Source organism: Colias philodice, chromosome 22, assembly GCF_061535455.1.
Source record: "Colias philodice isolate Cphi_HAF_F1 chromosome 22, ilColPhil1 Martin Lab GWU primary, whole genome shotgun sequence".
Lineage (NCBI taxonomy): Eukaryota > Metazoa > Arthropoda > Insecta > Lepidoptera > Pieridae > Colias > Colias philodice.
In genome coordinates, this window is record NC_143107.1 from 5852860 (window position 1) to 5879875 (window position 27016).

General features: G+C 33.6%; 2 protein-coding genes across 2 annotated transcripts; both read left to right on the forward strand.

The window, feature by feature from the left end:
• Positions 1-934: 934 nt before the first annotated feature.
• On the forward strand, positions 935-11945 carry LOC149478471 (UDP-glucuronosyltransferase 2B15-like). Its single transcript, XM_089709338.1, has 4 exons — positions 935-1950; positions 2377-2599; positions 3040-3259; positions 11450-11945. Exons 1-4 carry the CDS (start codon positions 1135-1137, stop codon positions 11727-11729), a joined length of 1539 nt encoding a protein of 512 aa, XP_089565464.1. The 5' UTR covers positions 935-1134; the 3' UTR covers positions 11730-11945.
• Positions 11946-21950: 10005 nt separating this feature from the next.
• LOC149478472 (UDP-glucosyltransferase 2-like) lies at positions 21951-24802 on the forward strand. The gene is made up of 4 exons (XM_089709336.1): positions 21951-22995; positions 23068-23290; positions 23670-23889; positions 24510-24802. Exons 1-4 carry the CDS (start codon positions 22177-22179, stop codon positions 24793-24795), a joined length of 1548 nt encoding a protein of 515 aa, XP_089565462.1. The 5' UTR covers positions 21951-22176; the 3' UTR covers positions 24796-24802.
• The last annotated feature ends 2214 nt before the right edge of the window (positions 24803-27016 follow it).

Here is a 27016-nt window from a genome sequence, read left to right on the forward strand (position 1 = left end):
ATATTTTCAATGTACAGAATTGACCCTTCTACAGATTTATTATATGTATAGATTAATCGTTTTAAGCTTGGATTTGTGTTATTATTTACAGATATTTATTTATTTATTGAAGAAGAAAATGTTTCAACAACAGGACAAAGGATGTAATAACGGAATCTTTGATATTTTCTTGAACTTGTAAAAACAACTTTTGGTAATATTCCCTTACAAACTATTTAATTCAAATTGAGTCATTTTTATAAACAACATTACATTATAACAGTACGATATTGAGTTTTTGAGAAAGATGAGGGATTGCAAAAAAAGATTATTTAACACAAAAAAAAATATTGTAAAAATCGTATTAGGCAATATATTAGGTTCCTCAGTAATAAAATAATTGTAGTACATATTTTATCTGGTCTATACGGTCTATACCTATCATAAGAACAGTTAAAATTAATTCTATAATATAAATTGAATCATACGTTCTCTAAGAATTAAGGTTTGAAAACATCATCATATTGTCTATAAAAATAAAATCAGAGAATACAATTCCTTATACTTAGAATAAAATGAAGTTTAAATTAAAGTTTCGCAATTTTATCGAGTAAAATTGAGAATAAAAGCGATTGAATGTAAAATTCTACAAACGATTGAACGTATTTTAATTTGATTAAAATACTGATAAGAAATATTTATTACTTTTAAAACATGTATTGTGTCCTCTAGCATTTCAAATCTTCTTCATTGATTGATTTTCTTTTCTCGATAAATTTTTCTTCAATGTTCCAACTGACTTTGTTACTTCAAATAATAATAATTGTTACTCATATGGAATCCATCAGCACTATGATAACGACAAAACTGCTGCACCGGAGGGACAGACATAATTTATATGCCACACAATACTAAAATAGTTATTTATATTACGATAATTACTTTTAAAAGTCATTTATTCCTAAATATGAATTGTGTTCAATGCTATATTGTATTGTATAATATTATTTTCCAAACACCTGCAGTGCCGTAAACAGCTGAACAAACATCGATTATATTATTTGTTCGCAAACAATAGATGTCCCATTAATTTATGTATTTGGTTTCGAAAACTCGGCGGGGACATTACTTGAAATATTTCATAATACGAGCAAAATGTTTAGCGTAATATGGTTATTAAGTTTGCATTTTATTTTGGGTGAATCTGCAAGAATTCTTGGTATATTCCCGTCACCCCATATAAGTCACCAGATAGTTTTTAGACCTCTGATGCATGCCTTGGCTCAAAGAGGACATGACGTGGTTGTCATAACAACGGATCCTGCTTTTCCTAATGGTGGTGGACCATCTACATTAAAAGAAGTTAATATCCATAATGTAACCTATCCGTATTGGAGGGAACTAATGCAAGAAGCAAGCAAAGACGGCACTAATGATATATTTTCGCAAATAAATGCTGGAAGATTCTTAGTTAAAAACATGTTCGCAAAACAAGTTCAGAGTGACGAAGTGCAAAATGTTCTAAAGAGTGAACTCAAATTTGATTTAATATTAGTTGAAGCGTATTTCAGACCAGCGCTAGGCTTAGCAGAGTTATACAAATGCCCAATAATATTGATAAGTTCGTTTGGTGCGTCATATGGCAATTACGAGAAATTCGGCGCTCCAACACATGCGTTACTTTATCCAAACCTTTTAAGACAACGACTGAATAATCTAACAGTCTTTGAAGAATTGCACGAACTGTATACTGATAGAATATTCCATGATAATGTTATAACAGATGAAATTGAATATAATTCTATGAATAAAGCATTGTTTCCTAATGCTCCAGATTTAGCTGAAGTAGACGATAATATTCAAATGATGTTTATAAATACTCATCCTGTATGGGAAAGGATTCGACCGGTACCTCGAAATGTCGTTTATATCTCCGGCATTTTAGATAACCATTCAAGATCATTGCCAAGAGTAAGTTTTATCTTTTATCGCCTTTCTTTAACAGATGTTATGGCTTTAGGACCTTAACGACTTTGGAGGACCACCTTTATTACGTTGGTTTTGGGATTTTTGAATGTTGAATACTTTGATTTTACGTAACTTTGGAGAAAATAATATTACTATAAATAACACAATTTACACATTTTAAATATTTTTCTCCATATTTAAAATTGCGTGTAGTCAAAGGAAAGTCCACATCCACGTTTGGGATAAAACCTTTTCGTTCTCAGGTTTCGTGCTACATAATATATTTATAGCAAATTTCATCTAAAACGGTTTAGTGGTTAAGGAGAGATAAAAAGACAGACAAAAAGAGTTACATTTTCATATTAGTAGAGATTGAATTTTGACGATTGGATGTTTCTAGACCACCGTTAAGCAGACTTTTTCTTTCAGGAACTACAATCATCCCTGGATTCATCAAAAAATGGAGTAATATATGTTAGCTTCGGAACAAGTGTGAGCACTAAATGGATGTCACCTTTCATAGTCCAGATGTTTGTGAACGTGTTCTCAAAATTGCCATATGAAATATTATGGAAATGGGACGATGACGTGTTGCCAGGAATAACGGATAATATTAAAATTGCGAAGTGGTGGCCTCAAACGGAAATTTTAAGTAGGTTATCCTTAAGAATCTTATTTATTTACTAGCTGTGCCTCGCGGTTTCACCCGCATTGCTCCACTCCTGTTGGTTTTAACGTGATCATATTATATATATGCCTTATAGCCCTCCTCGATAAATGGGCTATCTAACACTAATTGAAATAATTTTTCAAATCGGACCGTTCCTGAGATAAGACCGTTCAAACAAACAAACTCTTCAGCTTTATAATATTAGTATAGATTGCGAAATATAGATGTTTGAACCATTGTGGTTCCGTAACGTCATTTTTTCCGCCAAACGTTCTTTTTATAAATACAATAGTTTCTATTTCCGGCTTCACTCGGGTCTGACGTGGATAAAAAACATTTAAAAAATGCCCATTTTACTCACATACTTTTTTACGATAATGCCTTTAAAATATTATGTTAATAATATGTTTCTTCTACTTCAGAACATCCAAATGTTAAACTATTTATCACCCAAGGAGGTTTATCCTCCTCCTTCGAATCTATATCAGCTGGAGTACCTCTGGTTGGCGTACCAATGCTTTTCGACCAATGGTACAATGTGGAAAACTATGAATATTATGGTATTGGTATGAAACTCGATTTAACATCGCTGACTGAAGAAAAACTTGGGCATGCAGTTGAAACAGTTTTAAAGGATGCAAGGTTAGTATAACATGGTTTTGGACAATGAATTCTAGTAAATATTTGAATTATTATATTTAAAGTTGAACTCAAATTCATCTCAAAAATATGTTTTCTCTCCTAGTACCTAAGATAGTTAAAATTATTTCGTTATGTATTTCTAGCAATAGATGCTTGTAAAATGTAAAAGTTATTGTTTCTCCAATAAATTGCGGAACTCGAACCCTGTAATCTAAGAAAAGTTCGCGATCAATACAGTCAGACTTTTATTGTGTACGTAGAAATAAATGAAATTGAGTAGGGATAAAATAAACACATAACCAATAAAAATTGACCAAATGTAACAAATAACATTACACCATGAAACAGTACAATAATTAATCGCAGAATCAACTCCTAATTACATTTATATAACAACTTTTACAAGTCAAATGATGCTGAAAGTGTGCAAATTGCTTCAGAGAGCATAATTCCTGAACAGAAACTGTCTTGGTTCAAACGGCGCTGATTTACAACATTGCTTTTTTCTGGAACGGCGTAAATCTGTAGCGGAATGAAATGCTTGAATTAATTTTATTTCTTTTTAACGTCTTCTAGTATTGTTAAGTCTTCCGCGTATTGCACAACACAATGTTTTGTTTCAGATAGATTTGGGTGAATTTCCCAAACGACTTTTTTTTTTGTCTTCATTGAAATTAGTATTTGAAAAAAGGAATATTGTTCTGTACTATTTTTTTTTGTATTCATTAGGTATTTATTGGGTTGTGGCATAAAATATTATTTGTCTAAGTCTATTTACAAAGGTAGAAATAAATACATAAACCTCTATTTTTGTCACATCGGTGCTGTCCCTCTACTTTTTTTACAAGCAAAAACGCTTATATCGTTATAAAAATAAGTAACTTAAGAATAGAACTTATTCTATTTCATAGAATATTAGTTTTATTATTAATATGTAGCATATTTTATTACGTAATTCATAATATTTATTACTGAGAGGCATAAATGTACTTGTCTCGCAAAATTTTGTCATATCGCTGCACAAAAGTAATTTAAACCTAACTTTGCATCGATGAGTCCGACAGTGTCCCCACCCCAATTTTATTTCCCTCGTTAGTGTGTGCTAGTGCGCAGTCAGGACGGACGTGTGTCAAATCGCTGCATATTCCCGCCAATTACGTAAGTACGACATTTCAGTTACTTCCAAGCAATTATTTTATATTATCGGTGGTTGCATTTTTCTAGTGTAATGTGAAGTTTTATTACGATTGTTTGGTTCTAACAGACATAGTAAGTAAATTAGCATCATTATAGGTACTTGAATTTAGCCTAAATATTATACATTTTTCATAATTTTCAAAAAAGTCGATAATTTCTCACGTCGCTGTTCTCATATCGCTGTAATCGGTGGTCTTTTTTACCACCGATGTGATAATTTACACCGATGTGATAAGAAAAATCAATCGGTGTCTTAAATATCATATCGGTGTTTTGATTCATGATCGACGCATAGTTTTGTCACATCGGTGGATTGTTTTATCACATCGGTAGATCATATTATCACCTCGGTGTAATTTTATCATATTGGTAGACATAGTGTCATTTCATTAAAGTAAACAAAAAAACAATGGAGCATACCTACAACCATACATTATATACATACATATACACATATTATATTTTTTAACTTTCATAAATATTAACTTGTGTGCAGCTCGTGCCGCACACAATTCGTTCGAGTAATTTTGTTTAAGATTAATTTTGTTTAAGAATGCTGAAATCAAAACTAAACGAGGAGGAGAAAAAAGAGAGAAAGAGGTTGATGGAAAGAATAAGAAAAGCTAAAATCAAAAGTGATCCTGTGTTAAACGAGCAGCATTTAAGAAAAGACAGAGAACGCTTAGCTAAAAGAAAGGCAGCTGGACTTATCCTAACCCGAAGCCAAATGACTGCACATGCACGTCGCAATGCACAAAAGAAAAACCGAATCAGTGCCCGTGCATATTATCAGCGGAAAAAAAATAAGGCAAATGGTGCCCGCAACAACACCCAACAAGTGTTTCAGAGACCAATGACGCAGAATCGCTACCGAAAAATCAAGATAATGAGCCCGGTATTTCTCAAGAACTAATAGGACCTCATAGCCCACGGCTATTGCGACAGAATTTATTTATTTATTTTATTTATTTATTTATTTGGTAATCCAACAGCTTTACATTTAACAAGACCACTATTTTGCTGATTAACTGAACAAATAGCCAATAAGGATTACAACATAATATCATTTTCAAGAATAGACTATAAACTAGTAACAATAATATTAATAAAAAACATAACATACTGAGTGTGTGTGTGTGTGAGTGTGTGTGTATGTGTACGTGTGCGTGCGTGTAGGTGTGTGCGTGTGTGCTAGTGCTTGTTTAAAAAACCATTTATTTTAGATATTTCATTAGCAAAGCGTTGTTTAGAGAGTAGGAAAATGTCAGCACTTGTGTACTCTGCGTTGTATACACGCATAATGCGATTTAACACACCGTTTCGTGCATAATTAGTATTAACTTTAGGGATGTAAAATAAGTTAGTCTGGCGCGTACGAAAACCGGGTACATTCAATTGCATCGATTCAAGCAATTCTGAGCAGTCAATGTGGTTATTCCATAATGCGTGAAGCAACATTAGATCACTTCGTTTACGTCGTATTTCTAGCGGTTCTATTTCGTAGCGGACACAAGCTTCGTCATAGCTGTCAAAATAAGTAAAGTTTTTAAAGCTTAAAAACCTGAGAAACCTTTTTTGTATTGATTCTATTCTATCTATGTATACGGCGTAGTTGGGAGACCAAATACTCGACGCGTAGTCGAGTATGCTTCGAATATAGGCCGAATATAGAGATTTTATACAATTTATGCTGTTAAAATCTTTACATGATCGCTTTATGAAACCAAGTTGTTTATAGGCTTTATTTACAATGATGTCAATATGTTCCGACATAATCAATTTTGAATCTAGCGATACGCCTAGATCACGTACACAGTTCACTTCTTTTATCAAAACATCGTTTATTTTATATTCAAAGTTTAATGGATATTTTTTCCTACTAAAAGTGATTTTTTGGCATTTATTAACATTTACACTTATACGATTCTTAATATAATATGCTGCCAGTCTATCTAAGTCACTTTGAATTAGGCGGCAGTGTTCGACGGATTCAATTCCGTAGTAAATTTTTTTGTCATCAGCGTACATTAAGTAGCGCACGTGTTGTATGCAGGTAAATATGTCAAATAAGTAGGCATTGTACAGCAATGGCCCGAGAATAGATCCTTGGGGTACCCCAGATACTATGCCCACAAAGTCACTCCTAGCAGAACCCAAAACTACCGCCTGTGTTCTGTTTATTATGTAAGAACAAATCCATCTGTGTAGGTCACCTCTTAAACCAAGTGCGTAAAGTTTATTTTGAAGAATAATGTGATCGACACGATCGAAAGCTTTTTCAAAGTCCGTGTAGATTACGTCTACTTGCCGTCCATTGTTCATTTCATCAAAAGTATAATTAATTAAAACGGATAAGTTAGTGACAGTGGAACGTTTTTTCATAAAGCCATGCTGCTGAGGTGGTATAAATTTATAGACAAGTGGTGAGATGCGTTTATGAATAACGATCTCGAAAATTTTACCTAACGAATTCAGGATAGATATAGGCCTGTAGTTTACAATCTGGTTTCTTGGTCCACTCTTATGTATTGGAACTATAAGTGCCTCTTTCCACTTGGCAGGAAACTCTCCATACCGGTTGACAGACAAATTAAAAATAATAGACAAAGGAAAGCATAAAGAATCAGCACATTTTTTTAAGAACACTGGGGGTATTCCATCACTACCAGCGCCTTTATTTGTTTTGAGACTTTTTAAAATATGTTTAATTTCAGTTGCGTCTATTTTAATTTGAGAAATCAATTCATTGTTCAAGCAAGACGATGGAAGGAGGTAATTTTCATATGAGTTAGCAGGGTTTTTAAAAACGCTTTCGAAGTGCTGGCTAAAAGCAGAACATACTTCAGTCGCGTTGTTGTAGCTGCTATTCATATAGGTCATAGTATTGGGGTAACCTTTATTATTCTGTCTAAGTGATTTTATGTGCGTCCAGAAGCTTTTTGGGTCTTTACTAATATACTCTTGCATGCGGTCTACATAATGTTTGTAGCACTTCTTTTGCAACATTTTTTGCCTAGAACGAAGCAAACAAAATTCATCAAAATCTAAAGGGTTCCCGTGCAGAATGTTCGATGTGCCGAAGAATGTTCGATGTAATAGTCCTAATTTGCGTATTGATGCCATAGTAGCGAGTAGTTCCCACTATTTACGTACAAGCAGTCCCCTAGATTTATCAATAGCATCTCCTTTACGAACGCCAAGTATTAGTTCTATAAATTCAGAAGAATCAACATTACGCCCAAATAGTCCTAACTTAGACACATCCTTTAATACTGTTAAATTCAAACAAGACATTAAAATGAAATTTCGTAAATATCAAAACGTTAAAACTCAGCAAATACACGATTTAAGAAAACAATTGGCAAAGGCTAATAAAGAGAAACTAATGTACAAAAAGAGATACATGAGACTACATCAAGAATTTAAGAAATTAAAACAGAGTAATTTAGAAGTGAGACGAATCCCAACGAAGCCAAAAAATATAGACCTGCAAAAACGTATCCGTAAGATTGTTGTTCAGTTTTTTGAGGATGATGAAAATTCAAATCTTTGCCCAGGTAAAAAGGATACTGTCACACAAAATGGAGTAAAAAAACAGAAAAGGCTGATGAAAGACACAATTAAAAATTTACACAAAAAGTATTTGACTTCGGGCTACCCTCCAATCAGTTACGTCACTTTTACAAGAATGAGGCCGTTTTGGGTCACGCAGCCAAAATTAAACTTGAGAAATACATGCCTATGTGAGAAACATGAGAACATGGATCTTGTTATATCATCTTTAAAAAGAAATCGTATCATAAAAGAAAACACCACGACTGAAATTCTAAGTAGTATTTGCTGTGATATTTTTAAGGTAGAATGCCTGCAAAGAACATGTCCTGTCTGTAAGAATCGTCATTTAAATTATCAAGAATTTGATAACTCCAAAGATGTTATTTATTGGAATTGGAAGAAGATAAAAAAGAATTACAAAAAAAATGGAGTCGATAAAATAGCCGTTAATGTAGAAAAAGTAAAAATAACCGTTAAACCATTACAACTAATCAAAATATTTGAAAACAATCTGAAACCGTTCTTAACACATTGTAGTAATATACGAAATCAAAGTCAAGCTTTTAAGCACTACAAACAAAACATGACTGAAAAGGATTGTGTCGTTCACATTGACTTTAGTGAGAACTATAGCTCCAAGTACGGGTCCGAAATACAATCTATGCACTTTGGTGGCAGTCGTCAACAATTCACATTACACACTGCTGTAATTTACTATAAAAATAAGGAAGAGAATATAACAACTCAATGTTTCTGCACTATTAGTTCTTCACTGCGCCATGATGCTGCCGCCGTTTGGGCTCACCTTGTTCCAATATTAGAAGAAATTAAACAGGAAGCTCCAATTGTTCAGAATCTTATTATTATTTCTGATTCTCCATCAGGCCAGTATCGGAATAAGAAAATTTTTTATATTATGTCCCAACTCAGTATTTACTGCTCTTCTCTGACTAACATAATATGGAACTATAGTGAATGTGGTCATGGAAAAGGTGCGCCAGATGGAGTAGGTGGGCTACTGAAGCGAACGGCGGATCGATTTGTTGCACACGATGGTGATATGAATAATATAGACTCTTTTGTAAACTATTTAAAATCTGCTGTCCAAGGCGTGAAAATTAGTACTGTAGAAGAATATGAAGTTGAAGAAAAGGACTGGCTTCTCCCTACAAATTTGAACACATTTCGTGGAACATTGCAAGTCAAACAAGTCATTTGGACTAAAGAAGCTAAAAATCGTATAGTTTTACGTCGACTTTCTTGTATAGAAGATGAATGTATGAAATATGTTGTTAAATGTCCACATGGCAAACATCTAGACTTCCACAATTTGTCAACCGAACACGAAATTAAGTCTAAACCTCAACTTTCTACTTCGAGTAATAAAAAATCCAGAACTAAATCCAAAATAGATATCACTAAAATGCGACCAGTAAAGTTAACTGACAAATTAATTTTGTTCCCACAGCCATCACATTCAAAGTATTTTACACCATCAAATACATTAAAAATCTCGGAAAATGCGGCACCCAGATCATCCTCTTCGACAAAAATGTCTGAAAATTTGCTATTGAACTATGTAGATCTTGATCAAAGTACTCCTGCCTGTTCATTTTTAGAGAAAATTGACACGAACATTTTAGTTGGTTTAGAGGAATCAACTCAATTCGTAAATAAAGAGGATACGGTAAAAGCATCTAATAGATTTTCAAGTCCTACCGTGGAAGACAGTGACACCGATGAGGAAATATTTAGAATAAAATCTAAAATTAACTTTAAAAAAGAAAAAAATGAGCCACGTAAACCAACTCCTGACATCAAACAGAGATTTAATTATATATTTGGTTGCAGTGACACTGATGATGACTTATTTTGATCTGGGCTGATTTGTTTTTAAAATTTTTATTTTTATTGTTTTTAGTTTTAATTGAAAAAAAGAGGTTTAATTGTTGTAACAGATAATAATTATAAAAGTACGTAATTAAGTGCTGTGATTAACTATAGGTATACTACATAGTCTTCTATGACTTAAAAGTCTAATTATGGTGCAATTTAATAAAAGTGGAGTACGAAGACGGTTCAAGTTCTGTAGTGATTTATGTTGAACTTAAAGGCTGATTAACATAATAACCAAATTATACTGACAGATTTAATTTAAGTTTTTTTTTTAAGGGTAAAGATTATTTGCTAGATGTAAGATATAAGCGATCTCTATGTAATCTATGATACTTACGCACTGAGAACAAAGATTTTAAAAATATTAAATTAAGTGATAATTAAAGCTGTGATTATTGTAGTGTTGTTATGATTAAGGTTAAACTTAAAAGGCTGATTAATTAGGTATATAAAGTTTTCTTATATAAAGTTTCTATTCTTAGTATTGTTGAACCTAGAACGCCACAATGTTTTAAGTGTACCTACACATGGCAAAACAATTAGCTTGATCGCCACATTAATAAATGTGTATTGTACAATAACGTACAAGAAATTTTTGTTTTTTATACTTCTTTTAAATAAACACAATGATAATTAAAAAAAACATTATTTTTTATTCTAAGAAAATAATACCCTTAGTTCAGGTATTCAGTTCTTAGTCACTCCTTCAAAAATGTATAAGCCTACTATTTCTTTTTTGATGTTCAAAGGTGGATAGATTATCATATCGCTGTATATGTATATCACATCGGTGAATAAATTTATCATATCGGTGTACAGAAAAGATAATCGGTGCCGGATTGTCACATCGGTGGAAACCAGAATTCAAACTGAATTTTCTCCATAGTCTTAAAAGATACGTTGATGGTTACCAATAAGGGAGTATTTAGTATCCTAAATATTACATTAAACATGAAAAAAATAAAAAATATATATAAATGAAAAAGTTCACCGATATGATAAGAAAAATGGCATTTGTTGAAATTCACCCATTTAATTAAATAGTGGAATGAAATAGGAAAAATATGGAGAACTTTGCTTATCGTATAATTGCTATTAATTATATTTATAAATTTATATAATTGCTATTTCTCAATTTCTTTGTGATCTCTTAATTTTTTTAATTCTTACCAATATTATTAATTCGAAAGTGTATTCGTTTGTCTTATGTTTCATTCAGGTCGAAACAGAGCGATTTCATAATAATATGACTTTGGCATCTGGACATAGGAATGTCATAGGCTATTTTTCTCCCGAGTGGAATATCTCATTGCAATTGGAATTTCCTTTAAATATACGCGAATTATATTATACATTATAAAGTAAGGATGCATTAACTAAAATAATAAGTGATAGCCATACAGTCATATCCATAGACCATGACTTACTACTTATTGAATACGATCTATAGCTGTTTTCACCAATTTTATCAGGGTTGCCAAATACCTCTCCCCATGCATACTAGATGTCGGTGTATATAATTGTACCTTTACTATGTTACAGTTATCGAAATAACGTCATCAAACTGCGAAGCATAATAGCAGACCAGCCCTGGAGTGCCGTGGATCGCGCCGTGTGGTGGACGGAGTACGTGCTGCGGCACGGAGGGGCGAAGCACCTGCGGGCCCCCGCCGCCAACATGTCTTGGACTCAGTATTATGAGACTGAATTAGTACTTATAGTATTAGGCTTTATTTTGATGTTAATGTATTTGTTGCTGCGAGTGATTATGCATGTATTAGCTTTGTATAGACGTGTTACGAGGAAATTGAAGTTACCTTAATTTGAACATGGACGAAAGTTTAAAAATGAATTATTGTTTGTATAAAGTAAACTATATGCATATGATTAGATGTTTATTTTTAAATATGTAGTGTTGTATGTTAAGATCTGGAAAATTCTTAATAAATCTGTATGTTTATACTTATTGACAGTTGTTTTGCTGTAGTAGTAGTAGGTATAGCATTAGTTTAAGCAAAAAAAAACACGTTCATTTATTTTTACCAACTTCTTTATTGTATAAAATAATATATAGATCTTCTTCTTCTTCTTCTTCTTTCAAGCCTTAATTCACCCATAGTCGGGTATAGGCCTCCTCATGGTTTTTCCATTCTTTTCGGTCTTTGGCCAGACGCATCCAAGATTTACCCGATGCTTTAGAAATATCGTCTGACCACCGTGCTTTCGGTTTGCCTGGCTTACGTCTACCACTCCATGGTCTCCATTCCGCCACTTTCAACGCCCATCGTCCGTCGCTCCTTCGGCACATGTGGCCTGCCCATCTCCACTTGAGTTGGCATACTTTGAGAACAATAACAGTAACCTTTGTACGTTTTCTGATAGTTCTATTTGGTATGTGGTCTAAAAGGGAGATTCCGAGCATGGCACGTTCCATTGACCGTTGAGCTACTTGCAGTTTGTGAGTAACTTTTTTAGTCAATGTCCACGTTTCTGCACCGTATGTGATAGAAGGTGTGACGCATTGATCGAACATTCGCCGCCTGAGAAATAGTGGGATCTTCTGGTTTTTAAGGATATCGGCAAGTTTACTGAAAGCCGCCCAACCTAGTTGTATTCTTCTGTCTATTTCATCTGTCTGCCCATCCCCTTCCAGTTGTATGGTTTGGCCTAGGTATATGTATGTTGTTACTCTTTGTATTGTGTGTTCCCTAACGGCTAAGCTGTTCAAGTTAGGGTATTCTCTGCACATGAATTGGGTTTTTTGTGTATTCATTTTTAATCCAACAGCAAGCGAAGCGCTATACAATTGCTCGATCATCATTTGTAAGGCATCGGGTGTGTGTGCGAATAGGATGATATCATCAGCAAAGCGTAGGTGGGATAAAAATTCTCCGTTGATATTCACACCTGTTGATGACCAATCCAATGTTCTAAATACGTCCTCTAAGGCCGCTGTGAATAATTTTGGCGATATTGTATCTCCTTGTCGAACGCCTCGCTGAATAGGGATAGGCTGGGTAAGTTGATGAAGTTTGACCTGGAGAGTAGCACCGCGGTAGATTTCTTTCAAAATTTCCACATATCTCGTGTCAATTTGACAGCGTTGTAGAGCATGGAATACTGCCCAGTGTTCCAAGGTGTCGAAAGCCTTTTCATAATCAATAAAAGCTACACATAATGACTGACAGTATTCTGCGCATTTTTCTATGACCTGGCGTACGGTAAATATGTGATCAATTGTTGAGAATTTGCGTCTAAATCCCGCTTGCTCCACTGGTTGTTCAGCGTCAAGTTTACTAGCAAGTCTATTTGTCAGTAGTCTGGTAAAAACTTTATAGATGTGAAGAAGGATCGATATAGGCCTATAGTTGGCAAGATTGGCCTTGTCACCTTTCTTGTACAATAATGTGACTATGGCCTTTTTCCATTTTTCAGGAGCTCGCCCTTGTATTAGCACACTATTGTAAAGTTGTTGGAGTTCTTTAAGAAATACTGGGCCTGATTTTTTGAGCAGTTCAACTGGAATATTGTCTTCACCGGGCACTTTATCACATTTCATTTGCTTTAAGGCAGTTTTTATTTCGTAGAGACTGAAGTCAGGTAAGTCTTCCGTGTAGTGTCTCGTTAATTTAGCTCTGCAGTCTCCCGGTATAGAAGTAGGTTGTGATGATGAGGTGTATAGGTCGGAATAGAATTTTTCAACAATCTCCATAATCTTTTCTAGATCGTTGGTCTCTTTCCCATTTTCTGACTTCAGTCTACAAATATGCTGGCTACCAATTGACAACTTTTTTCTGAATACTTTGGGGCCTCGGTTCTTAGTAATAGTATCCATTATAGTGTCGTGGATATGATTCCTGCAGTCCCGCCGTATAGCTCTTTTGACTGTTTTGTTAAATCCTGATATGTCGCTTGAGTGATTAGAGAGTAGGGTGCGTCTTTGATCGATCAGGTTTTGGGTGGTCACTGTTAATATATGTAATTTCTTGCCGGCTTTTGGTTTGCTAAACTCCATTGCAGCCGTTATGAGTGCATTTGAGAGATGATCATTTATGTTGTCAATGTCTTCGTCTACACTTTTCTCTCTAAGCAGATCTTGAACACGCTGTTGAAAATGGTCGGTATTGGCGGATATAGCATTTAAATTATATTTAACATTTCTTCTTTGTATGAGTTTTGAGCGTTCAAACTTTGTATTCAACCGGATTTTGGCTCTAACTATCCTATGGTCACTGCCCATGTTAATGCAGTTTAAAGTACTGACGTCAGTTATTACGTATTTCTTGTTTGTTAGAATGTAATCTATTTGATTTTTAGTAGTACCATCTGGACTAGCCCAGGTCCACTTCCGGTTATTATTTTTTTGGAAAAATGTATTCATTGCATACAATTTATGTTTGATTAGAAAGTTTACTAATAATTGACCTCTACTATTTCTGGTACCCAACCCATGCCTTCCTATGTATTCGTCATTTATTGTAGATCCTTCTCCAATCTTTGAATTAAAATCACCCATAACAATAGTATAGTAGCAAGGCGAAGTGTTAAGAGCGTCCTCTAGGTGACCATAGAATTCATCGACAACCAAGTCGGGGCAGGAGCTCGTTGGTGCGTACACCTGCACAACTTTTAATTTTAGACGACTATTAACGTTAAAAATAGCGTAAATTACCCTAGATGAAACAGGGGTCACGCTCTTTAGAAGATGTGCAAAGGATTTATTAATTAAAATTCCAACACCACCCTGCGAGTTCTCATTTCCTTTGTGGTATAGAAGGTGGCCAGACGGTAGTCTTGTGAGACCTTCACCCTGTCGGCGTGTTTCGCAAAGACCCATAACTGTCCAATTGATTTTGTTCAGGACGCTGTTTTCAAGTTCCACAAGATGTTCATTTTTAAGAAGACTTCTCACATTAAACGTAGCAAAATTTACAGTGTTTTTATGGCAGCCGGATCCCGTCCAGAGATTTTTAGCACCCCCTGTCCTGTCGGATCCCCGACCGCTGCCGTAGTCAGGCCTAACAGGACCGCTGGGAACTGGGGGCCGTGGTTTATTGGCTTTATTCATATTAATCATGAGGGGTTTTAGCCGTGAAACGCCGTGCTGGCTACTGCAAGTTGGCGAGTCCACTCTTTTAGAGGGTATTTACTCCTCTGGGCTTGTGGTAGCCCTCTCTGCCGGTAGGCAGAGTGTTCGGGTTATTTAACCGCCGCCCGATACTCGGCGTTGACGGTTTTACGGTTTGCTAGGTCGAATACGCAAGAACCAACCTTCCTCCTTTCTCACCCGGGCTTAGGACCGGCCATGGCGGAGTTTATTAGTTTAGTTAATATATAGATAGATACTACTTAATACTATATAGTAAATAATTGTTTTAATTATAACGAAATGGACTTTGGTAAATACCTAACATAATATTTGACACACTTTAAATTACTACGATAAAACCTTTTAGCGAAAATTAATTTTAATTATAAAAAGTTATCAGTTTAAATTAAAGATCAAAGGAATAAGTTTATTTTGGTTCTTAATTAATTTAAGAACGTTATAAATTCCAATAGATTTTTAATCTATCGTCTATTTTTACAAATATCTTGCTAACAGTAATATAATATTATTCTATGATATCCGTAGGATAATATTGATAACAATTTCTTTAATCAGGACGCTTTATAAGTGGCTATTTAAATTAATCTAATAGTAATATAAAATTATTATACTATTTATTCTTTGTAATTTAAATAGCTAGATATAAATAAATGTATCCAAACTTTCTTTGAATCTGAAAAGGAAGAAAAATATTAGTGCCATAATATGTGAAAAAAGTTTCAGAACTCGCTAGTCTGCGAAGTAAAAAGGGGTTAAGGTGCTTTTCCTCCAATAAAATGCGAGGAGAAGTAAGCTCACAGAACATAATCTATACTAATATTATAAAGCTGAAGAGTTTGTTTGTTTGTTTGAACGCACTAATCTCGGGAACTACTGATCCGATTTGAAAAATTCTTTCGGTGTTAGACAGCCCATTTATCGAGGAAGGTTATAGGCTATATTTCATCACGCTACGGGCAACAGGAGTGGAGCCACGGGGGTGAAACCGCGCGGAGCAGCTAGTATTATATACTCAGGGGAGAGTACATACACATGCTTCGCTACACATCCTCGCACATTATTCGTGGAGAAGCAACCTTACGATTGACGCCGCTGTCTGACTTACTTACTCTGGTCGGTATATTTTCTCTAGTAATTACTTTCAGTACATACAGACATAGGCTATAGACTTCCCGACAAAATAGAGACGTCCTATATTATTAAGTTTATTAAAAGTCCTGTTTTAAATAAAATCCAGTCAATAAATTACAATTTAGAAATGTCTTTAGAAAGTAGGTATTTAACACCGAAGTTAGGACAAATTACATTTTCAACATTACAAATTCTAATATCTAAAAGAAAATTAGTTTTACCACAGTTTTACACAACTTATTTTTTTTTTTTTAATTTATTATCAGAAACAAAAAAGGTTTACAGATATAATATTAGTGTACAGTTGTGAATTAAAAAACCACTGAGGTTTATAGTAATATTCGTATATAATAATTTATAAACAAAACAATTTCGGTTTAACTGTAGAATACATAAATTGAGTCTAAAGATTGCACAAAGATAACAGTTTTTTTTATAGATACTTAATAACTATAACATCAACTACAGTTTGTCTAGATAATATAAAAAAGGTATAAAAAGGTAAAAAGGTATATATTAAAGGTATTAAACTAATAAAGGCCCTATTAAAAAGTCCTATTATAAACAAAATCCAATCAACTCCGTGTTTTATCATTATTTACAAGCCGCCAACTACGTGGGCTAATATTTTTAGGATAGAACGTCAACTAAATAATATATGGGGGTAGTTAAAATATGGTATGTCAAAATAGAAATATTGGTCTTGGCGCCCGGTTTACACAAATTGGTTTCTTCTGATTTATGGTTGAACGCGACGTACATAATTTATAAGGTCAGTTTCTAATAAAATGCAATTGACGTGGTTTCAAAAAGGAAGGTTTCAATACAAAGTATAATAAAGCAAAGTCGCTTTTCGCAGCCTGTCTCTATGTATTCTTAAATCTTTAAAACTACGCGTGAGATTTTGATGCGAGTTTTTTTAAATAAATAGATTGGTTCCTGATGAAGTTTTCAGTAGGTATATAAATTTGAGATAATTCGGATGAAGAATAGTACGATAAACGAGCTAAGTTTGATAAACAGGAATCTTTTTATAATAAGTATAATCTAATATGGCCACTCACATCGCGTTTGGCAATTGTTCATTGGAATTACAAGCTTCAGAAATAATTGTGTTTTATTTAGTATCCCACTTCTATCCCTATCCCTATAGCAAGTACAGGTATAAAATACTCCTAAACTGGCAGTTTAATGAAAAATTACTTAACATAAGAAGTTGAAACTGTATAATATTTACATGGCTGATTTTTTTTTTTGGTAATTTGAATAATTAAATGTTAAAGTGTTAAATGCATCATATTATTTGTAAGCTATATCAAAAACAGGAACGAAATCTTTTTACATTCAAAGAACAACCAGATTTTTATCAATAACTAGCGGTCCGCCCCGGCTTCGCTCGTGGTACATGTTTACGTTTTCTCTACATAAGAACCATCCTCGTACTTCAAGGAATATAATAAAAAAAGAATTATCGAAATCGGTTCAGCCGTTCTCGAGTTATGCGCTTACCAACACATTTTGCGTTTAATTTTTATATACAGGGTGTACCAAAAAGTAGTGATGAACGGAAGCTGAGAGGTAGAAGACCTAGAGGGCTATCCGAATCACCCCCATGTATGTTATGCGATTTTTCGTATTTTCGGAGTTATGACGATTTTTTCAATTTTTCACCTATAGCCGAGTACGATGATATTTTCACTCATGCTGACGTCAATGATTGCGGAAGATGCTTGATTTTTTTTGTGTGCTTAGCTGAAAGATAGGCCAATTCAGTATGGTAACATTTACTATCGTTAGATCTTTGAATGGAATAAAAAAAAGAATTAAATGGCAAGAAAGATAAAATTACCCAGTATGTTCACCACTTCAAGGGCCCGTAAAAAAATAAAATCACATAAAAAAAGTTTTCCGTTTGACTTTTAAAAACTTGCTCTATCTATCAGATAGCTACCCTGAAAATTTCATTTTATTATTCAGAAGGCTTCAATCGAAAAATTTAAATCTAAATGTGGTAAGTGCAAAACTTGAATTAACATGATGATCATTAAAACCAATAAATAGGTGTTTAATTACCAGAAATTTTTAAAATAACCCCGCTGTTGCTCAATGCAAGTGCGACATCACCGTAAAAAGTTGTCTTTTAAATGTCTGAATGCCCTTTTATCATTTTTAATGGTTTCTTCTGCTACTATGAATTTCCGGGTTATTTCGTCCAAATTGTGGCATTCTCTCAAGTAGCCGAGGTCTTTTTAATATTCCCATTGAAACAAATCAATGGGGTTTAGGTCGAGGGACCGTGGAGGCCAGGCCTTAAGGCAGGCTTCACCGGCGCATGCGCAGGTTGCAACGACCAATCCATCTTTCAGGGTATCTTTGCCCTTTAGCCTGGCCTGCACGGTCCCCGGACATAAACCCTATTGATTTTTTTCCGTGGGGATACTGCAAAGACGAGAGACTGCCACAATTTGGACGAAATAACCCAGAAATTCATAGTAGCAGAAGAAACCATTAAAAATGATAAAAGGGCATTCAGACATTTAAAAGACAACTTTTTACGGTGATGTCGCACTTGCATTGAGCAACAGCGGGGTTATTTTAAAAATTTCTGGTAATTAAACACCTATTTATTGGTTTTAATGATCATCATGTTAATTCAATTTTTGCACTTACCACATTTAGATTTAAATTTTTCGATTGAAGCCTTCTGAATAATAAAATGAAATTTTCAGGGTAGCTATCTGATAGATAGAGCAAGTTTTTAAAAGTCAAACGGAAAACTTTTTTTATGTGATTTTATTTTTTTACGGGCCCTTGAAGTGGTGAACATACTGGGTAATTTTATCTTTCTTGCCATTTAATTCTTTTTTTTATTCCATTCAAAGATCTAACGATAGTAAATGTTACCATACTGAATTGGCCTATCTTTCAGCTTAGCACACAAAAAAAATCAAGCATCTTCCGCAATCATTGACGTCAGCATGAGTGAAAATATCATCGTACTCGGCGATAGGTGAAAAATTGAAAAAATCGTCATAACTCCGAAAATACGAAAAATCGCATAACATACATGGGGGTGATTCGGATAGCCCTCTAGGTCCTCTACCTCTCAGCTTCCGTTCATCACTACTTTTTGGTACACCCTGTATAAGATATGTATTGTAATACCAAACCATATTCTCTTCACTATCTTCACTAAACTTTATATTGTCTAGCAAATATTAGATCGCGGCACAAGTGAGCCTAACTTACCAAATTACTAAGTCGAGCCCTCATTACGCCTCTTACCAACGAAACTTTGACTAATTCTCGCAAGGTTAAATAGATTACACTGAAATATTTATTTGGCGGTTACCTAATTAGAACTTCTTAAGTTCTTAAGTAAAACATGAATTTTTGATTTGAAATTTTTGAGTGTAATAAAATTTTAAAAGGAGCCTTTTCTTAATTTTTACAATTTTCCTATCACACTATATTTGACAGGATAGTAGGAATACCACTACACTTGAATGATATCAATTATTAAAATATTGCCTCTTATTTAAACTATGTTCATGTAGTAGATAATATATAATAGTAGTTAGCACCATAGAAGTATTTTTAATTATTTATTTATGACACTTCATTGTACACAATTATAACGAATTTAAAATAAATGAATACATAAAATTGGAAAGTGTACAATAAGCGGCCTTATTGCTTAAAAGCAGAAGTATAATATTAAAACATCGTTAGAAATAATATTCTTATTATTTTTCCTTTTACAGTAGGTAACAATTTTCTTCGGTATTGGTAACATTATCTAGCTTTCCTACTTCTTGATTCATTATTACTCGTACTATAAGCTTTATTTTTACTATCCTTTATAAAAGACCTATATCAATACCTCTACCAACAAACAGTTCATTCGTTTCATCACTACCCACAAAAACAATGTTATTTAGTTCCAAAAAGTTTCAAGTGGCTTCATTGCTTATCTATACTTATATTATAAAGCTGAAGAATTTGTTTGTATGAACGCACAAATCTCAGAAACTACTGGTCCGATTTGAAAAATTCTTTCAGTGTTAGATAGCCCATTTATCGAGAAAGGTTATAGGCTATATATATCATCACGCTAAGACCAACAGTAGCGGAGCAATGTGGGTAAAACCGCGGGGCACAGCTAGTTTAAAACAAAACTTTATTCTGTTTGAATTGCAGCTCCTTTTCTTAAAACTAGGCGCCATTAAATATTGCAGAACCTCAATGGCATTACCGCGGTTGACCTATTTTAAAGCACGATTATGGAATTAATAAATTCGTTTGACCGATTTTTAATATATTTTTAAATACTTTTTGATATTGACTACAATATGATAAAAAGAAGATTTGTTTTTAGGACCTTGTCGGAAAAACAAGCCGATTATGTTCTTAGTTACTAAAGAATAGATGGTATTGGTATAAACATTAGAAAATAATTTTGGGTATTTGAACCTATAAATTTCTTGCCAACATTTATTGGAAAATTTTCTATCCGAACCGGCGATAACAGTGTATTTACACCAAACGAACTAAGAGCTAGAGCAAGAGCATTCTTTCGTGAACTTTTAGTGTAAACGAAAACTCGTATACAGTGTTGTTCAGTATTAGAACATGGCATAGAAGCTTTTCTAACGAAAGAATGCTCTACGCCTGTTTACACTAAAAGAATTTGACACAGTGGGGTTAGAACTAGAATGAGCATTCTATCGTTTGATGCACCGTAATACGAAGAAACATAAACGCTTCTGAAAGAGGTCTGGTTGTATACATAAATAATTTATTTATGGATATTATAATATAGGCTACCTACTTATTATCATGTTTGATATTATGCAAAACACATGATTAATAATTTCCATGTTGCAGTTTGATAAATTTCTAATTGAAATGCACATTTTTATAGAAAATATATGTGTTTAATTATTATTCAGCAAAATTTTATGAGAAGACTAATTTAAAATTCAAATTTTAGCCGCAAACAATGTATATCATGAATAATCGACGTATTCGTAATTAACGTTTCTTTATGGCCTAATATAATATTAGTAAAGTGTTCATAATAAATTCTCAAGGTATGACTTCAATTTTGGTAAAAAAAAAATAATAAGACTTAAGTCTGTGTTATACTAGCTAAACAATTCAGTAATGTTTTCTTTGGCATTATTTTTAATATTGAAGGTAGTGTAGCGGCAGAATTTAGAGAAAGAGAAAAAATTAAATACCCAGGAAGCCATCTTAGCAAAAGGGATAGCAAATTCTAAAAAATGAATAATATAAGTCACTCTTGAATAGTATTTTGTAAAACGTGGTCCGTGAAATTCGCTAAATTCTAATGAAAGGAATTAACTACCAATTGGCAATATTCAATAACCACTTGATATAATATTGCTATAATTATTATTGAAGTGAAACTTCTTTGTCGGGGTTGGAAAAAAATTTAGTGTAACATTTTTTCATTACGCGTCACATTTTTCCGTTACGCGCCATCTTTTTCTTATCCCTACCACGCGTAATTCGACGTATTTCTGTAAAAATGCATATAGTAAATTATTTTTTGAAAAATAATGACATAAAGAAGTAACTTCTTACGTGTGTACACTAGTACGCGCACACATTTTTATTTGTTATTATGTAATGAATATTGCTAATTCTCTTTATTACAATTTAATATAAGTTAACGTATAATACTATCACATACTACATATAAAAGAAAAGTGATATCATAACCAGAAGCTTGACTACAGTTTACAAGGATTCAGATCCAATTATTTACTCAGAAATTCCACGAAAGAGATAATACAGCGCAAAGATTGGATCGCTGATTCAAATATGGTTTCTAGGAACACACTTGTATGTAGAGCAATAACCACATTTATAATTATGTCAATACTACTATGTAAACATTTCTGTTAGAATAATAATAGATTTCACAATATGAAGGTTGATGAGGCTTCTGAACACTTTCTCTTCTAAACACTTGTACATACCACGTTAGTTTGTTCTAGCAATGGCATCTCGTTTATGTATAATATTTTTATTTTTCGCCTGTGTGTGTAATGGTGCTAGGATATTAGGAATATTTCCAAACCCATCAATCAGTCATCAGTTGGTGTTTCGATCGATAATGCATGAACTTGCAAAACGGGGACATGATGTTATAATCGTCACGCCTCAACCAGCATTTTCTAAAGGAACAGCTCCAGAAAACTTAACTGAAATTGATATCTACGATATAGGAGCTTCATTTAAAAGGAAACTGGTTTCAAATCGGACTGGAAACAAGAAAGATTCCCTTCCAGAAATCAGGAAGGTGGTCGAAATTACAGTAGAGATTATGGATCTTGTGTTTGAAAGTCCGAATGTCATGAAACTGTTAAAATTGAAAGATAGAATTGATTTGATAATTCTAGAAGGTTATGTTCGATCTGCTTTAGCACTGTCGCATGTTTTTAAAGCACCGGTAATTCTAGCAAGTTCGTTTGGAACTATTCCATACAAAAATTCCAAGTTAGGTGGTCCTACACATTCTTGGATTTACCCTTATATGTTTCAACAAAAGTTGTATAACTTATCTCTTATGGATAAAATTAAATCTCTAATGATGTACAAGGAAATGGACGATATAATGGATTCTGTTGAAGATAGTGAATCTAATGTGATTCGTAAATATTTTGGTGAAGGATTGCCAAATATTAAACAATTAGAGAAAAATGTTCAAATGATGTTTGTGAACTATCATCCGCTTTGGGCTAACAATCAACCACTGCCAACAAATATGCAGTTTATAGGTGGAGTACATAAAACACTTGATGAACCTCTGACTCTGGTATGTAGTTTTTTTAATTAAATTTATGATCATAATATGAATATTGTATTTTATAATCTCATCTTTTTTTAGGATTTACAAAATTATTTAGATTCGTCACAGAATGGTGTTATTTACGTAAGTTTTGGCACAAATGTAAATCCGTCTGGCTTGCCAAATGAGGGGATGAATAAAATAATGAATGTTTTGTCCAAAACTCCGTACGATGTCCTATTTAAATGGGATTCGGATAAGATTCCTGAAGAATTCCCTAATATTAAATTCGCAAAATGGCTGCCGCAATCGACTCTGCTCAGTAAGTTAATTAAGTTAATAATTAATCATAATATAATTCTCTTATTGTGTCATTAGAATATTAACCGAATTCCCAGAAGCGGTAGGCGTAATTGCAAAAACAGTGCACTAAATTTTTACTGTTTTTTTAACTATGAACCAAGTACTAAGATAGCGAGTTAACTTACACAATAAACTTTAAAGAAATCGACAGAAAAATCTAGAACTGACTTGTTTTAAGATAATTATTGGTAGCACTCTACTCTTCTTATTGAAATAATTACCTATCCAAAGGGATAAATTATAATCGTTGTTGTTAATATGGCTCTTATTTAATAGACCGATTGTTCTTGAACAAATTATCAAAACAATTGTACAAATAATGTTGCCTTTATTTACAGAGCATCCACAAGTAAAAGTTTTCATCACACAAGGTGGTCTACAATCATCAGTGGAGGGAATGAATGCTGGTGTTCCATTAATTGGATTTCCGATTTATGCTGATCAGTTTTATAATGCAGAAAAATATGCTCACTATAAGATTGGTTTCAATTTAGATTTTTTGACTTTTACTGAAGATGAATTAAAGAATGCTATTGATAAAGCTATCAATGATACGAGGTACGGTACAAATTACAATGTTTAATATTTACCTATAGACAAAACAGTAAAATACAGTTGTATATTGTATAGAAAATAAAGTCCTTACTATTTCAAGATATTCGTTTTTAACATTTTTATAAAGTACTAGCGGTCCGCCCCGGCTTCGCCCGTGGTACATGTTTACGTTTTCTCTACATAAGAACCATCCTCGTACTTCAAGGAATATAATACAAAAAGAATTATCGAAATCGGTTCAGCCGTTCTCGAGGTATGCGCTTACCAACACATTTTGCGATTCATTTTTATATATAAGACTAGCGGTCCGCCCCGGCTTCGCCCGTGGTACATGTTTACGTTTTCTCTACATAAGAACCATCCTCGTACTTCAAGGAATATAATACAAAAAGAATTATCGAAATCGGTTCAGCCGTTCTCGAGTTATGCGCTTACCAACACATTTTGCGATTCATTTTTATATATAAAAAGATTAATTGCTTTGAAAATTCTGAAACATCGATTTTTTATATTAAGTAGACTTCCAAGATATACATTGAAAAAGTAGTATATAAAAATGATGAATATTCTCACTGATCAAACTTAACACGGAGTAAACCAATTTCTAAATTCTTATTTTTCAGTTACAAGAGAAACATCGAAAACTTTGGCGCCTATATGAAAGATCTGCCCATACAACCTCTGGATAAAGTTGTGTGGTGGGCAGAACATATCATTCAGCATGGTGGTGCACATTTACAGCCATTATCAGCTCATTTATCGTGGACAGAATATTTTGAAATACATTTAATTGTAACTGTTTTAATACTATTGGTTGTATTAATAGTAATAGTTGTAGCTATGCTAAGATTTTTGTGTGCGTTGCTGTATAGAATGTGTTGTGGTAAATTAAATAAAAAGAATCTATAGACAATTACTTGTATCAAGTTTTAATTATCCCTGTTATGTTAAGACTTAATTATGAACGATTTATGGAAGAATTATTATCAAAGTCTTCTTTCACATTATTACAATTCTACAATTCCTCATTTAAGGCTTTGTCAGACAGGACGCGTACTTAGCGCGCGTCAGAGCGTTAAGTTGACGCCGCGATATGACGCTAAGATGTGTTCTACTACCATCGTAGAATACCGTCAAACAGAGCGCCGGCGCTAGCAGTACGCAACGCTCTGTCGCGGCGTTAGGACGCTTTAACGTCGGGTGTTGTATTTTTTTACAAATTTTATTTTAGCGTCGGAGTTAATAGGCGTAAAATAATAATAAAATACTGCATAATGACCGAAAATTTGATAGAATTGGTTAGAAAATATCCATGCTTATATAATACGAAGGATAGTTCATATAAACTATAAAGATATATCAATGAAGGCAAAATTGTGGGCACAAATCGGAGAAGAAATTAATGAAACTGGTAAGTAAAAAATTCTTCCGACTCCGGAGTTAATATCGCTGTACCTTGTTTTGTTCGTAAGTAATAATTATGTAAACAACATGCAGCTTTAATAATATCAATTGCTGTGTCCTAACGCGCGCTAAAGCGTTCTGTTTGACGAAGCCTCGCGCGACGTTAAAACAGGACGCTGCAGCGCTACTACGCAGCGCTAAAATACGCGTCCTATCTGACAAAGCCTTTACAGTGAAGGCTATTCGACTATGGAATGACTTACCAATAGCCATACGCAAAGCGAGATCCATCGATGCTTTCAAAAACATGCTTTTTGACCACTACATCTCCTTAGTGGCCAAATGATGACTTTAATAATTTTTCCCTTATCTATATGTATTTTGTATATATATTATATGTGTATACAGGGTGTCCCGTTGTTGGTATACTAAGCTCAAAGGAGGTTATAGTTTTGCATACGCTGAGTTCGTAAAAAATACTTATAAAATTCCAGACGCATTTTTTTTTCAAATAGATTAATTCTTAAAACTCTATGTGTACACCCATAACAAGCAACCCGCCCAACTTTACCACCAGCACGTGAGCTATCGTTTAAGATTATGTTTTCATAGACAAAATGCTCACATAAGCGAAGCGGTATATGCCGGCTGCGCGAAGCTAGAGAAGAAAACATGGATTTTCAGGAAAAATTTAACAAAAATTTTTTGACGTAATTTTGTTGTTTAAGTATTTTTTACGTGATCAGTGTATGCTAAACTACAAGTCTCGTCGCGCTTAGTATACCAATAGTGGGACACCCTGTAGGCCAGTGGAAATTAACATTAAATTCGCAAAGCACGATGTAGATTTCAATTTTTGGTATGTTGTTTGGATCAGTTAGGGTGATGTAAATCCCAATTTGCAACTTCGAAAAAGTTGTGCTCGCTACGCACCACGTGATAAACTGCGAAAATTTTGGACTTTTTTCACTTTTTGCTCTAAAAGTCATAAACTATGCGTTTCCGACAAGTATGATTCAGTACATAACTTAAGGTTATTAAATTTGCAACAATTTAAGCCTAACCGCAGCTCTCTAAACCTTATAACGACTAAACTGTGGCCATTCGAAGATGGTTCATTTTTCCGGAAATATTGAAATTTTTAGTTTTGCTCCCGTTTGAAGCAAAATATTGGCAAAAACCGCTCGTTCTATGAGAAGTTCGTATAATAAAGTTGTAGTGCATTTAATTTTCTTTCATAAGAGTATAGAACAAAGTCTGTGAGACAAATATTTCACACACAATATCTGAAAAACAAAAAGAAGGTAGAAATAGATTTTTAAAGAATTGAAACTGAGAGCATATAAAATCATAAAAAGAATAATACTTTTTCATTTGCAGGATAGGTAATTAACAAAATTACAAAATTTGGGAAAGTAGGAAAAAAGATTATACGCAAATAATAAACTGCGAAAATTTTGGACTTTTTTCACTTTTTGCTCTAAAAGTCATAAACTATGCGTTTCCGACAAGTATCATTCAGTACATAAATTAAGGTTATTAAATTTGCAACAATTTAAGCCTAATTAAAGCTCTCTAAATCCTATAGTGACTAAACTGTGGCCATTCGAAGATGGTTCATTTTTCCCGAAATATTGAAATTTTTAGTTTTGCTCCCGTTTGAAGCAAAATATTGGCAAAAACCGCTCGTTCTATGAGAAGGTCGTATAATAAAGTTGTAGTGCAT

Excerpts from the sequence above, each read along its gene's own strand:
- LOC149478471 (XM_089709338.1), top strand. The coding sequence starts at position 1,135 with ATGTTTAGCGTAATATGGTTATTAAGTTTGCATTTTATTTTGGGTGAA. Across the intron at positions 1,951-2,376 it reads ATTCAAGATCATTGCCAAGA|GAACTACAATCATCCCTGGA; the intron begins GTAAGTTTTATC and ends TTTTTCTTTCAG. Across the intron at positions 2,600-3,039 it reads GCCTCAAACGGAAATTTTAA|AACATCCAAATGTTAAACTA; the intron begins GTAGGTTATCCT and ends CTTCTACTTCAG.
- LOC149478472 (XM_089709336.1), top strand. The coding sequence starts at position 22,177 with ATGGCATCTCGTTTATGTATAATATTTTTATTTTTCGCCTGTGTGTGT. Across the intron at positions 23,291-23,669 it reads GCCGCAATCGACTCTGCTCA|AGCATCCACAAGTAAAAGTT; the intron begins GTAAGTTAATTA and ends CTTTATTTACAG. Across the intron at positions 23,890-24,509 it reads AAAGCTATCAATGATACGAG|TTACAAGAGAAACATCGAAA; the intron begins GTACGGTACAAA and ends CTTATTTTTCAG.